The sequence below is a fragment of the Hydra vulgaris genome, chromosome 02 (assembly GCF_038396675.1).
Source record: "Hydra vulgaris chromosome 02, alternate assembly HydraT2T_AEP".
NCBI classification, from domain to species: domain Eukaryota; kingdom Metazoa; phylum Cnidaria; class Hydrozoa; order Anthoathecata; family Hydridae; genus Hydra; species Hydra vulgaris.
Window position 1 is genome coordinate 29792848 of NC_088921.1, and position 16099 is coordinate 29808946.

The 16099-nt window shown below is 28.0% G+C and overlaps 1 protein-coding gene across 1 annotated transcript in view; it reads right to left on the minus strand.

The window, feature by feature from the left end:
- LOC100208138 (quinone oxidoreductase) overlaps positions 1-14492 on the minus strand; it is a 36586-nt gene extending 22094 nt beyond the window's left edge. Inside the window, exons 1-2 of the mRNA XM_065790531.1 lie at positions 14309-14492; positions 3316-3468 (exon numbers count right to left, since the gene is read on the minus strand). Of these exons, the coding sequence (XP_065646603.1) occupies positions 3316-3468; positions 14309-14440 (285 nt within the window). The 5' untranslated portion in view covers positions 14441-14492. The remainder of the gene's footprint in view (positions 1-3315; positions 3469-14308) is intronic.
- Positions 14493-16099: the final 1607 nt, after the last annotated feature.

Here is a 16099-nt window from a genome sequence, read left to right on the forward strand (position 1 = left end):
GTAATTAAGAGAAGAAAGTGGGAACAGTATATTCATCTTGTTACTAAATAAAATTTTTTTTTGCTTGCTTTAAATTTATTTTGTTTTAGAAGCCTGCCAAAATCATGACACATTTATACATATTTTGTGATTATTAGAGTTCGCAACCAGAGGAAAAATCAAAGCAGTATGATGCGGTTTCTCATTCTATATTTAGTTTATATGGTTTAATAGAGTTATTTGTTTTATGTTTAATTTATATGGTTAAATACAATACTTCGTTTTATATTTATATTATAACTAACTTTTATATATTTTAGTAAAAATATTCATTTTAACTTTAATTTAGTTTGATTTATATAGTTATTAATAAAATAATTTGTTTTATATTTAGTTTCCACTTAGTTCAATTTATATGGCTTATTCAAGTCACTCGTCTTTATCCAATTTATACTTTAAATTAATTTATAGGTTTTAGTAAAGCTATTTTTTTTAGTATTTAGTTTATATTTAGTTTAAACCAGTACGGTTTACTGCAAATACTCGTTATGTATTTAATTTAAATTTTATTAAGGTTGTATGATTTAGTAAAGTTAATCACTTTCTTTTTAGTTTATAGTTACTTTAATTTTATACAGTTTATTGAGATTGTTCGTTATGAAACAAATTTATATAACATTAAATTTGTTTCATAACGTTTAGTGGAAACTTTTTTATGTTTAATTTTTGTTTTGTTTTACTTACTTGATACAACGCAGCCTATCTCTTTAGTTTAAAATTAGTTTATGTTTAATTTAAATGGTTTAAGCTTGTAGTAAATTTAATAGGTGGGAAGAGCAGGTTTTACACTTTCAACCAAAACTTTCTACTTACCAGAAAGAAACAACAGAACTTTTTTGTGTAGTAAAGTTATAATATGGATTAATAAATGGGGCAGAAAATTTAGAAATCTGCTATTAAATTTAGAAATGGCAGCAATAACTACTAAAGTAGTTTAACTGTTTAATTTATTATCGAGTAATTATCATAACTATCATAATTATCATAATTTTATCAACAAACTTTGCAGAAAACGCTAAAATTTAAATGATTGCCATCATTGTGGTAAAGATAATGTGATAAACCAATTAACATAATATTACAAAATTCCTCAACTTGTTAGACATAAAACACAACAACAAGCAGCAGTTTTAATACTAGCGGGCATGCTTTGTAGAGTAGTGTCTGTTCACATTGTAGTTTTTGTTAATTGCACAACTTTTTTGCTTTTAGTATTATACCTTGATCTTTAGCTTTTTTTTCACATATATGTAAATTAAAATTATATTTTTTATTGCATTTATTCTAAAGTAAAGTTTAAAGAAGAAATTACAACAACTAGCTTTTACAAAACATTTTTTTATTACAAATTGATGAACATATCTTTTTTATTTTATCTATTATGCCACTTATTTATTTTATCTAATTTTTCGTTAAAAGTTTTAAAAGTATATAATATCTTTTCGAGAATAAAATAGAGTAAAATTATCTGCAAATAAGCTAGCCTTTAATATTTTTGATGCTAAATATAAATTATTTATAAAAAAAATTTAATATGTTTTTCCCAAAGACCCCTTATTTATTTTATCTAATTTTTAGTTAAAAGTTTTATAAATAAGTTTAATATATTTACGAGAATAAAATAGTGCAATAGTAAAATTTGCAGTTATTAAAAATATAGACATTTAATGTTTTATCCCTTTATATATATATGCTATTCAAAATAAAGACATAAATATTTGTTTTTTTTTAATCTTAATGCTGATTTTTAATTTGAATTAAAGTATATTGATAAAAGTAGTTAGGTACATTAAAAATTATGTAAAAAAAATTTAAAATATTAGAAAGTGATATAAGGGGCCATGTCCAGCCATTTAAAACAGATTGATTTGTCCAACATTGTGTTGGACAAAACAATATGTTTTAAAGTCATATTTAAAAAATAATGCAGAAATATTTACTGCTCTTTTATTTGTGCCTTTCTGTCCAGTATTAATAAAGGGATAATCAACCATATCCTTTCTGTCCAGTATTAAGACCAGTTTAATTGAGGGATAACCAACCATATCCTTTTTTTTTTTTAAATGACATAATTGGTTGCACCCCTTAGATAGGTCAGTAGAAAGATTGACAAGGCACTGCTTTCCAATAAATGTGTTCAAACATGATAATTTAAAAACTGGATAATTTAAAGGGATGCTATTTTTAAAATATTTGCATTTTTAAGTGTAATAAATTTGCTGCTTCTAAATAGAAAATTTAGAATTTTAGTAAAACAGACATTTTTAGATATATTTAAGTTCAAAAATGTAACAATCTGCTTATATTTAGTTGTAAAAAATTGCAGCTAATTAGAAAACTAACCTGTAAGAACTTTGTAAAATAAAATTAAAGATGATAACTTAATTTTTCTATTCTTTAACATTTTTTAGAATAAACCAATATAAACATTTTTTTCCTAATAAGATACTAGTTAATACAAAATTGTTAATACAGAATTATCGATAAAACAGTTTTTGAAAAAAATTAAAAAAGAGTTATAAGGTTTTAAATTTGCCATTTTTTACCCTTCAAAAAAAAAAACTTAAATACTCCAATACTAACTTATTTACATATATATATGCAGATAAAAATATCCTAATATCTTAAAAATCAAAGTTGATGTCCCAGACCAGATCAAAGTTGATTAAACTATAAAGAATTTCTTTGTTTAAGTAAAACCAAGATAGAGCCAAAACACACTAGTCTCTAGCACTGTGTGGGCTGTACGTGAAGACAAACTATGTAGTATATTATGTAAGTTATATCTTTTAAGCTATATGCAATAAAAATTATATGCTGCTGTAGGTGCTGCATATGTTGAATACTGCCTATCCAAAATATAGATTCCCTCCTGGGATACAGAATCCTAAACTTTTTTTTATTGCAGATTATAAGTCACTTTTAGATCTTCTGGACACCATAGACCAAGCACAAATAGAGATTTAAAGCCATAGTCTTCTGGAAACTTTTTGCATCCCTGATCCCCTCATTTGCTGATTTGCATAAATTAACTAAATTGTTTTTAAAAGAATAACAAGATAAAAAAACATAAAAAACATTTTCTGTGCTTATTTTAAAGCTATTTTTTAAAAACTATAAAAAAAACTTTATATATATAAAAAAGATTTCAATAAATTTTTACTGTTGTAAACTAAGTTACACAGAAGTGTGCATGCCAGTTACACAAAGCTTAAATATATTTTACTACAGAAATATTAACTTTAATAACTGTTTTTGATAAATAACTTTACTTACTTTGAAGTTTTTTACATCACTGCCGATCTGATGTACAACTCCTGCACCATCTTTTCCTGGTATATATGGTAAAATAGGGCTAAGAGAATGATTACCTTGTCTGATATATGTATCAACAGGATTAACTCCAGCCGCTTTTACATTTACTAATATCTACAAAAATTTAAATATCAATTAACATACTTGATGTTCCCAACAAGAAAATCTGATGTGGGCTTTATATATCATTACATGATAGCCACAATCAGTTTAAGGGATGGCATAATTGTGGGCTATGTGTGGCTATGGTTCTTATACCACCTAGGTGGTTGCTACAAATGACCCATTTGTGACTATGGTACTAATACCATTTAAGTAATATAAACATCATAACTATATATGACCCACATATACGCCATCCCATAAATCAAGTGTAGCTGTATCATTTAAAAATGGCAAGCATCAAATTTTTTTGTGGGTTAGCACAAAATGCTTAAAAGAGATAAAAACAAATTGCAAACAATTATCAACTATATTTAAATTTTCTTCTAAATTTTATCAAAAGTAATAAATATCTTGATAAAATTAACGATATCTTTAAATTATGTTAAAATTGGAATGACACATTAATTTTAAATATTTTTTTTGCTAAAATGCTTTTATTAAAACTTGTATAAAAATCAACAGTTATTTAAAAAAACTAATTATTTTTTATAAAAGAAACTTTTTATCTATAAGTCATTTTATAACATTATCATGTATAACTATGAAATAATTTTATGTTTATAAATACAATTCAAACTTTAAGAAGTTAAAAACATGAATACCTGACAAAAAGCTTCATATATGGCAGTTACACATTGACCATGTATGTGTCTCTATTCTTTATGGGATAGCATATGTGTAGTTTATGTGTGGCTATATAGCATTAAAACCAAACAGAAACATATAGCATTAAAACCAAACAGAACCAGAACAAATGCCACACCATATTCATGTGTTTTATCTGGGCCACATGTAGAAAGCATATGTAAGCCATACTATCAGCACTCCTTTTTAAGAGATGGCATTTGTGCAGTCCATGTGTTATTATAATGCTAATAAATAAATAACTACATAGATTTACCCACAGCTACTGTGTTTTGCCAGAATAATGAATAAGTTGGCAAAACACTTGCTCAGCTGTGCAACAAATTATTATATTAGTAAAATTTTTATTATTAAAGAGTTTTCTGGAGGAATAGCTCACCATTCATTATTAAATAAGATTTTAGTTTTTTCTTATAAATAGGTATGTTTTTTTTGCCACGGAAGATACTGGGAAGTGTAGTCCAAAGTTTAGGAACATAGTGGTATAATGCTTGATTACAAATATGATTACTGCATTTAGTTTCCATTAATTTTAATGTTTTTTCTGACATTGAGTAGTGAGTTAAATTCAGGCTTGGCCAGGAAGGCATACGATTTCACGCCGTAATACGCAAAATACATCATGCAAATATTATTTGATTTTAAATACTTGACCATGGCTGTTAATATGTTTTAAAAACATGTATTCATTTTAAAAATGTACTGAAAAAATCTTAATTTAACTATGAAGAAACTTAAAAAAAAAGTTATCGTAAAAGAAGCAGATAAATCTTCATAAAAAAAATAATGAAAAATAAAATAAAAATAACTTAAATAAAATTTAAATTAAAAAAAATTAATAAAATTTAACTAAAATAAATAATAAACTATGAACATAGGATTACTTAAATTATGTTTGGAATAAATAACTTTGAACTGTTTGTATTTACTAATATTTTTATAGTATAATATTATGTGAAACCCATTTTAAATAAAGTAACAAACTATTTCTAACGATTGTTTAATAAATGCGCACATTTAAAAGTTAAAAAAAAAGATTTTTAACAATTCTTCACAGTAATGTAAACAAAAGAAAAAATAATTAAACTGTTTATTTAAAAAGTTGATAAAATATTTTTTTATATAAAGACAATTATAATAAAAAATCCATACTTATGTAAATATAAAAAAATATATATGATGTTCATTTATATTTTTATAAAAAATCATTAGCAGTGACTTGTTACTATATGCGTTTCAATAATATAAAAACATAAGTAAAGATCAAAGTTATTTAATTCAAACGGCTTTCAAAAAAGTTTGTCTTTTTTTTCTTTCTTCTCAACAAAATCTTTCTTCATTTTAAGTGAATTAACTTTAATGATTTTAATATAAAGTTTATTAAAGAGACCATTGCTGTCGTTGTTTACATATTTAAATTTTTTTATTTATAATTTTTATTTTTTTTATTTTAATTAAAAAAAAATCTTATACATTTAAATAATATAAATTAAAATTTATACAACTTTTAATGATACTTTAGTTAAAATCATTAGCTACTTTATTTAAAAGCCTTTTGCTAATATAAAAAAATTAGTAAATATAAACTTGTCTAAGTTATTTATTTTCAATGTAATTAAAAAATAGCGCTTTGTTAAAAACAGTGGTCAAATCATCAAAAAAAAAAATATTATTTGCGTGGTTATATATTGACTTGAAATCGCATGTCTTCCTGGCCAAGCCTGAGTTAAATTGCATAATGAGGTTGGTGCTTCCAGGATAATAGATTTGTGCATTATTAAAAGGACCTTGAAATAGATTCTTTCTTTAATTTTCAGCCAATGCGAATTGCTAAACTCCCGGTCATTTATTTGATTTTCTATTCTGGTTTTAAATACTCATCTAGCTGCACAATTTTGAACAAACTGCATTTTTTTAGTGTTTTTTTTCAGTTTTAAAGTTTTTTTTCATTTTTTTTTTTAAATTTCAGTTAACCTCCCCAAGGCCGTTTTTAGGCTACTTTTAGTTGTGGTTACAATCCTCTTATAACTCTATAATTCCAAAACACAAACCTTGACGAACAAGGCGGCTGCATGGAGAAACAAGTTAATGGAGTTGCAATAATCTGTGAAATTATTAGTTTATTACTATGGTGCAACAAGCTTTGTGCAATTAATTGAGTATTTTAGTTTGGATATTTTGCTCATTAGATTGTAGTAGTTTTTAACAATCTTATTTATTTGTGTTTTTAAAGATTAATCATTGAGTATCACACCCATACTTTTTATGGAGTCAAAAATTCTACAGTTTTAGAGTTTGATTATCATCTGAGTATTCAAAAATTTTAACATCGATTATTTTCAGATATTTGCACATATATAGATCTCTTTATTTGTATGTATTTGGATATTAAAGAGTTTTGGACCCAGGACGATATGCAAGATACAGTCCTGAGTCCAAAACTCTTTAATATGAGATCACTAAACAAATATCTATCCAAGGCATCTATATTCTTTTTAGTCACTTTCATTTTTTGTACTCTTAAACAACTTTTCTGCCGTTCATTGTTATTGCCTAAGTTGCATATATTCTCCGCCAAACCATAGAGCTGTTTTAACTATATTTCATATTTTCAGCTGATGATATTTCTGGTTTAATTCTTAATATTTCATTGTTAAAGGACTGTTTGTCACTGTTTTTAAATTCCTGTATAGTATAACTTTTTTTTAATTTTTTGTTCTACTTTAAAATGAGAAGTTTTAATTTTTTTTCATGTTAATTCACCTACCCAAGGCCGAGAAGGCCACTACAGACGAGGAGGCTACTTAATTTTGGTTATAACCCTCTCTCAACTCTATATCTCCAAACACAAACCATGGCCAACTATATTCATGGCCATATATCTTACAATTTTGAGGGGGAAATTAAGACGCCGGTTTTGAAAATTTTAGACACGAAATACGCTAAAATATTATTTTCAAAAATACTCTTCTTTCTGAATTTCCTAACATTTTGGTGCAGCACATTTCCTAACAAATGTGCTGCACCAAAATGTACATCGGGATACTTAGGCAACAAAAACAAACAAAATGCAACTTTTCATTTTCCAACAGACCAAAACCTAAGTCAACTTTGGATAGGCTTTGTTAATCGTTCAGATTCCAACAAAACATTATTTTTTATGTGAACTTCATTTTGAAGATAAATATATAATTAGAGGTGATAAATGCACCCTGAATTGGCTTTTAATACCTGCTCCTTTTATGTATTCTTGTGAACTTTAGCAAAAAAAAAAAATCACATTTACCAGTTTTAAAAACTTCTCGAAGTCCTCCTAAATTGAGAATATTTCAAAAAGATCAGTTAGAAATATTTAAGAAAAATGATACAATTACAAATGTACATAATTTAAATAAAGCAGTAACACCACCAGGGTTTCAATTTAAATGATTTGAAAAAGGTGTTGCATTTTGTAATATAGTATTTAATGAACAGACATATTTTCCAACTATATTAGAATCAATAACAGTTGATGTAGACCTAAATGTACATTTGCAATACAAAGGAACACCACTTCCATTACCAAGTTGGTTTGTTAAAGGACATTATGCAAAACTTAATAAAATTAGAATGCTAGAAAATTTTCCTTCTTATATGAGAAACTATAAATTAGAAAAACATGATACTATTTTAGATGAAATTAAAGATAGAGAGCTTTATCAGCTACAAGGCAGGCCACCATACTCAGCAGAGATGATTCGATATTCATTACTTTCACGATATATATCTTTACAGGCATACAAACTACTACTTAAAAAACTCCCTTTACCATCAATATCTTTATTAAATAAAGTTCAACAAGGAGGTATTGATTCTATAAAGCCTTTAAATCTTCAACGTGAAAAAGGAAAAATTTCTTCTGATTGTATTATGATGAGAGATGATACTTATTTACAAAAAGAAAAAAAAAGAAGGTAACTTGTACAAAGGAATTATCGCATTCATGATAATAGGACTAAAAGAATCTATTTCTTTTATTGTTCAAGCAATTTTACATTCTCTCGAAATCACAAAAAATAGCTGACAACCTTAAAAATCTAATAGGTGCTGGGTTCACTGTGCGTTGTATAGTTACAGACAATCATTCCACTAACATCAATGCATTCTTATCATTAGTTACAATGTTCAAATCTGAATCAAAATATTTTATTATTCACCCACAGAATCATGGAAAGAAGACATATTTGTTTTATGATAGAGTGCATCTAGTCATCATAAATGGTAAAAAATTTGTTTTTCCAGACTTTAAATACCATAATGCATATATCAATATTGATTGTCCATCAGGATATATTTGTTGGGATGATTTATTTAAGATTTACCATATAATAATGATCTGAAAGGTAAACTTAGAAAAGCTCCAAAGGTTACATATGAGGCATTACATCCTGGAAATAATAAACAAAGTGTGCCACTTGCATTAGCAATTATACATGAAACTACAATTGCAGCTTCAAAAAGCTATTATCCAAATTGAAAAGATGTTTCAAATTTTTTAACTATTTTTAACACTTGGTGGACAACTGCCAATTCTAAATAAAACCTTTCACCAAATATTATTGGCAATGATATTGTATTAGGAGACAACAAAATGATATTTTACCAAGCTCTGGCTGATTAGATCAATCAGTGGTCTCTTTCACCTGCATTCACCCTCACAACTCAAACTGTATCAGCATTTGAAAAAACCTTACGTGCTCAAGCACTGCTTGATGAGGAGCTCCTGAATGATGAATATAACTAAATGATGACAGCTCATTTATAAAGTGATCCAATTGAGAGATGTTTTTCACAATACAGGCAAATGAATGGGGGAATGAGGGGGGGGGGAGAAGATTTCTTGTAAATTTAAGAGTAGTTTTGAATTCAGAAAGAATTTTGTCATGTCGTTCTTTAATTAAGGAGCATATAAACTTCTGGGAAGAAAATCTATTACCAGATATTCATTCTTTCTTGACAATATTTGATGAACTGTTTGAAAATCGAATAGAAGAAATTATGGAAAATTCCCTTAATTATAATAGTCAAGAAGTGGCAATAACTGTAGCAGGCTATGTTGCAAAATAATTGTCAAAAAGGTCTAAATGTGAAAACTGCAAAGCATGTTTGAAAGCTGGAGACATTGATCTTAAAAATAATTCTTATCTATCTCTTGTCACGTGGTGGACTATTTGTTCCATCCAAACAGCTTGCAGAATTTGTTTGTAGTGTATTTGCTGTTTTGGATTTAAATGAGATTGAAATTTCATCTCTATCAATTCCAGTCATTAAATCATCAACATCTGTTACATAAATATGCACCAAAAAGCAAATTTGTTTGTGAAAATCATGAAAATTGGAGAATCACGTTTTCAACAAAAATTCTTGGTAATGTATTTTTTAACAATAAACAAAAACTATCAAAGGATTTGGTTTTCAATAATAACTAAAAAACATTTTAAAAAAAGGCAAAGAAATAAGTAAAATCAAAGTTGCTAATATGTCACATAGCATTTGTTTATATAGTTTAATATAATTTACCTATTGTTTGATTTCTTTAAGCTACTTCTTGACATTTTTTTTAAAGCGTTAAAATATACATGAATACAGATATATATTATATATAAATATAATATACATAGATATAAATGTATATCGATTTTGAATATTTTCTGTGAACATTCTCCAACAAATATTACACAAATGTCTTTAAATCTTTGATATCTATTTTATATTAAAAAGTATATATAATAAAAACAACTTCCACTTTTGCAATGAAGAACCTCAAGTTAAAAATTAAGAATAGAGTTGTTTTTAAAAATGTAATATTTTGCGCAGCCATTTTTACAGTAAAAATTGGCCTCTTAATTTCCCCCTAAAAACTGTAACATATACGGCCGTGAATATAGTAGACCATGCACAAACCTAGATGAACAAGGCCGCTGTGCAGAGAAACAAGTTGAGCCCGGTACAACCAGGGATATGGTAATCGAACTCGGAACCTCTCGCTTATGGAGCGAACGCTTTACCACTACACCACTACCCACAAATGAGAAAGTGGTCACTCAAATCTAAGTCTATCACAGCACAATTACTGATATTTCATTAGCTTATTAATTACTAAATCTAGTATGTTTCCCATTTTATAAGTTGGTTCTTAGACTTGTTGTGTAAGACTTAAAATATATAGTATTTCTTTAAAGCTTTTGCTAGATAGTTCGTTAGTATTTAAGTGTATCTTGATATCACTAGCTACAACATGTGTAACCTGTTGATTCTATTGTTTCAAGTAAATCCATGAATTCGTCCAGAAATGTTGCGCGAGAGTTAAATATTAGTCTATAAATGCAACTTAAAATTAATGATCATTTGGCTTTACAGTAATTTTAACACACACATGTTCAAATGAGTGAAACTGTTTATTTGGTAGTTTTTTGTGATTAATTGGTTGTTTTTTTTTTTTTTTTTTTTTTTTTTTTAAACATCTTCACTTCCAACAAGGCTGCAAGCAGCCACTAATTAAAGCTGGAAGTTACTGAAAGAGAAAAGATGAAGATTGTAGAGCAAGATAACCATTGACGTACAACTTAAAGGATTGCAAGTTATATCAATCAGGAAAGTAAGATGAAGGAAGCGAATTCCAAAGAGCTGATGTTTAAGGAAAAAAATTAAACGAATAAGCATTTTTGGAGCACATAGGAACAGTCACAGTAAAAGGATGAGACTAAATTGAATGACGAGTAACACGAGAATGAATTATAGTAGATGGCACAAGAGACGCTAGCTCTTTAGAGCAGTGCCCATTATAGTATTTGTAGAAAAGAGAAAGAGAAGCAACATTACGATGATGTGATAATGGTTGGAGGTTGGCTGCAAGAGCAGGCCCAACTATGTTTACAATGCATTTTTGCACCTTGTCTAAAAGAGAAAGGACATCATTAGAAGATCCGCCCCAGATGTAGGAGCAGTATTCCATACAAGTACGGATTTGAGATTTATAAAGAAAGAGTATAGAATCTGAAGTAAGAAAGTATCGAGCTCGATGAAGAGATGTAATCTTAGCAGATGCTAATTTTGCAACTGATATGATATATGGTTTCCAAGAAAGATCAGAAGTAAGAGTTAATCCTAGAAGATGAAGAGTAGATGACTCATCGAGTACATCACCGTTCAAAAATACAGGAAGATTTAAATTATTGCGATAACAATTGGCTGAAAAAAATTGAGTTTTATCTGTATTGAAGTTCACCAACCACTGTGAGCCCCATGCTGTAGCAGAAGTGACATCCTTTTCAAGCTCAAATGCCCCCTCCAAGCAATCAGAGAGTGTTGGTTTCTTATCACGACAAGAATAAATGGTAGTATCATCAGCAAACAATGCCACCTTAGATGTGAGAATATCTGGAATTTCGCTAATGTAAATTAAAAAGAGAATGGGGCCAAGGATAGAACCTTGAGGAACCCCTGAAGTTACAGAATAAGATGAAGAGAGCTGTCCATCGAGGACAAGTTTTATACTACGATTGGAAAGGAAGGATTCAATAATCTTAAGATGTTGCCAGATACACCATAAGAAGAAAGCTTATGGAGAAGACCAGCATGCCAAACTTTATCAAAAGCTTTTGAAAGGTCAAGAGCGATGGCCTTAACCTCTCCACCTTTATCTAATGCACAATAAAACCTATCAGTTATTACTGTTAGCAAATCAGCTGTAGAACGAGAAGATCGAAATCCATATTGATGATCAGGAAGTGATTTATTAGATTCAAGATGAGAGATTAAGTGTTTGTTAATTAAAGATTCAAAAACCTTGCTTATGATAGGAAGAAGACTAAGAGAGTATAGGCGAAAGCTCCGGAGAACACTTCTGCAAGACTATAACAGGTATGTTGTCTGGGCCACAAGCTGAAGAAGAGTCAAGGCAGGAAATCACTTTAGATACAGAAAATAATATTTTTTAGATACAGAACATAATATTTACAGATACAGAACATAATATTTACAGATTTTTTAGATACAGAACATAATATTATTACTTTAGATACAGAACATAATATTTACAGAACTTAATTTTAACATAATAACCTAGCTGCCACTTTACTCTTTATCTCTTTCTTTTCTTATTTTGTAAGCATATTTATAATTTTTTAAACATATTTAAACATTTATAATTTATAACATATTTATAATTTTTTAAACATATTTATAATTTTGTAAACATATTGATAATTTTTATCACTTCTATTGTACTACTGTTTTCCGAAGTCATCAATGTTTTGGTAATAAAAACTATGTCTGGATTCTAGTCAAGTATATGCTCTGGAAGTTTATTAGTAAGAAAGCGAACATTTGATAGTGAGCATAATATATAATTTAAACCACACTAAAAAAGAACAATCCTACACTCTATTTTTACAGGAAAGTTTCATAAGGGCTAAATGTGAGGAAAAATATATAAACAAGTTTAATGACATAATGACCACTGTAACCTGATGAATTATGTAATAAAACTGCCGTCTTTAACCGCTTTATCTAGCAATAATGCTGTTGAAAAGATAATTTTATATGAAGTCCAAATATAAATACTTACATTACCAAACATTTGAGAATCTTTTCCCTTTTCTTTTTTATGTTGCTTTCTTGCAGCAAACACAATGTATTATGATGTACTTTTTTTTCATTTGTAAATAAAATTTTGGTATTTACAAATTAAGAAAAATTTATACTGGATAACAACTCACAAAAAAATTCATTGCAAAATCTGCTTAAACAGATTAACAAAAATTATTGAATACTTATTAAGTTGTAAACCACACGATGTCATAGAGTTTCGCACTTTTATTCCATTATAAACGCTGTTGCCACATGTGGGCATATACTGTTTTTATTGGAAAGATTTTATCACATAAAAAAAACTGTATACAAGCTAAATCTAACTTTTCACATGCCTAATTAAAGAATATATCTCATTATGTGAAATATTTTGAATTTAATTATAACACGATATATGATTTCCATAGGTTTAGTAAAAAATAATAGGAAAGGAAGAGCGTTACCATTAATTGGTTAAAATCAACATTGTTACAATAAAAAATAGCAGAAAAACTGGTTTTAAAAAGTTTGCATTTTGGAGTTAAAGATTTGAAAGAGGGTTTTCACCACAATTTTAAAAAAAGTTGCCTCTTTGACTATAGTAGCCTCTTTGGCTTTTGAAAGTACTTAAAAAAAAAACTATTAAATAAAAAGAGAGAGAGAGAGAGCAGAAAACAACTAAAATTTATTTGGGTTAAAATTGCTGAGTCAAATTGTATATTCTTTTTGGAGCTTGCTGTTTATTAAGGTTACCAATTTTTAATAACTAAAAACATGGCAAACTAGGTCATTCAGGAGGACATTCAGAAAAACATTGTTAAATAAAGACATATTGTTGATCTTAAAAAAGAGAACTGTAATGTAATGGTTAAGCCATATAAAAGCTAACTATTAAAAAACAGTTAGCTAAAAAATTTAAACTTCACCTAAAAAATTTAAACTTCACCTAAAAATTCTAAATTTTACCTAAAAACTCTGAACTTTAGAAACTTCTTGTCAATAAGAGATTGTTACTAAGAGTAAACCTTTTAGTACTCCTTGAAAAAAAATTTGAAAGGAGAGATGAAATCTATATGGTTTGTTTAGGGTTTGGACATATCTACTATCCAAAAATTTTGGTTTTTTGATTCAAAAAACCAAAATTTATTTTTCTTTACAAGGTCTAGTTCTTGGACATCAAATAACGAAAAATGGGAAAATCAGGTTTGCAATCAAAGCTAATGCTATTAGTAATGTAACATTTTGATTTTTTAAAAACATGTCCATAAAAATATTGTTCCCAAATTACAGCACACAAGCTATACAAGTCAACTTGTAAGCCACACCTTAAATGTACAGCAACATTATGATTTTAAAATATTGATAAACTGGAAAATGTACGAGGTAAATCAACTAGGATTGAAGAATGTGCTATAAAATCAAATAGTTCAAGTTGAACTTAAGCAATAATTCGAGATATTATATTATTAACAGTTTATCTGATATTTTTTCTAAATTTTAATTATTAGAAGATAATAAAAATAAAGTTTCTTACCTGTTTACTTTTAGGCACAGGTATTGGTAAATTGAGAACAAGTTTTAAAACATTTGGCCCACCAAATTCCGATACGTTAATACCACGCATTCTAATTACAGTCTGTGTAAGGAAGTTATGCTGCCGAAACATTATTTCCTAGAAAAATAACGCAATATCTTTTAAGTTCGATAAACCGAGCTTTAAATACACCTATCCGATCGAAAAAAACGCGTAGAAATATTGAGGTCTGGATCCAAATTGTGTGGGTAAAATATAAATAAACTTTTAGGTACAGTAGTCTCTCGCTTGCGCAAATTGCGCAAATTTAAATAGGCACTGCGGTGCGCAATTAACTAGGAGTGCGCAAATAAGAAAAAGATAAGAAAAAATTTAGCAAACTAAATTATTAACTATATAAACATATAAACAAGACATATATTATGCATGACGGAAAAGGTCATGAATTGTAGGCTGTTATGCATTCTGCAGCTTTTCTCGTTTAATTTTCATAATTACTGACCGTATGTTTGATGATAGTTGTTCGTACCAATTCATTAATTTATCGTTGTCGTCTTTTAAAATTGCTATAGCTTTTTGACATTTTAATTGCTTGCCAATATCGATCAGAGATAAATGTATAAATTCAATACCTAAGAAGTCTGTACCATCGTCTATCTCATCATTATTAGCTTCTTCTTCATCAAAATTGTTATCCATAGCAACTGCATTATCATTATTTTCTTCGAGAGACAAACGATCTTCAACATCTTCTTTGATTGCTTCAATATACGTTGGAGAATCTTCAATATACGTTGGAGAAAGTTTGCGAGCCATTGCCAAGAAGCTTTAAATTCTTCTTCTTTTATATTTATTCTTTGCGCTGTTTCTTTTGCTTTCATAATTGCTAACGATGGAGGTACTTCAATCTTCGAACGACGCAATGCATCAATTCAAATATATAGCTCATTATCGATTGCTTCAAGTTTTCCAGACGATAATCGAAACACTTTTTTTCTAGCTTCTTCTGTCATTAGTAAACTTCTTTTTTCTATTTGATCTTGATTATTCCAGAGAGATCGAATTGAATTTTTGATTACATTATATTCTCTTGCAATCGCTCGTTTGCTTGGCGCATCACTTTTTTTAAGTTTAGCTGTAATTTCGACTCGTTGATCTTCTGATAATTTTTTTTCCTTTGCCTTTAACCTAAAGAAGTTTTTTTTTTAAATTTAATTAAAAAGTTTTTTCAATGAGACTTGACTAATAAATCGTTAAAACTTATTATTATCTGTTTAAAACAAGATTTACCATTTACTTCGATTCGAATTCGAATTCGAATATTTATCTACTTACATTCCGATAAAATCATTATCTCAAAATATTTATGATAAAAACTAGTTTTTAATTTAACACGGGAAAATAATAGTTACGTTTTCTGATCTAATTACACTTTCAACAAAAAACTCAGTTAAAAATTGAAACACAAATATTTTGGGCCTTAAACGCGCTATTAACTGGGATGCGCAACTAATTGGGTGCGCAATTAAGCGAGAGACTACTGTATAAAGAAATTTTAAGCAAATATTAAGCTTTCCTTTTGTTTAGATCAGTTATCCTAAGATAAACTCATAATGGATTTAGATTTAATTAATAAAATGAAAATTTGTGAGTTAAAGCAGTATTTAAGACTTCGAAATTTGCGTATTTCTGGAACAAAGAGGGAATTGGTTGGTTGTGTATTTTCTGCCATGGAAAACTTTATTAAGCCTGTACTAACTGCTACCGAGGCAGTTGAAGAACTTAAAGATA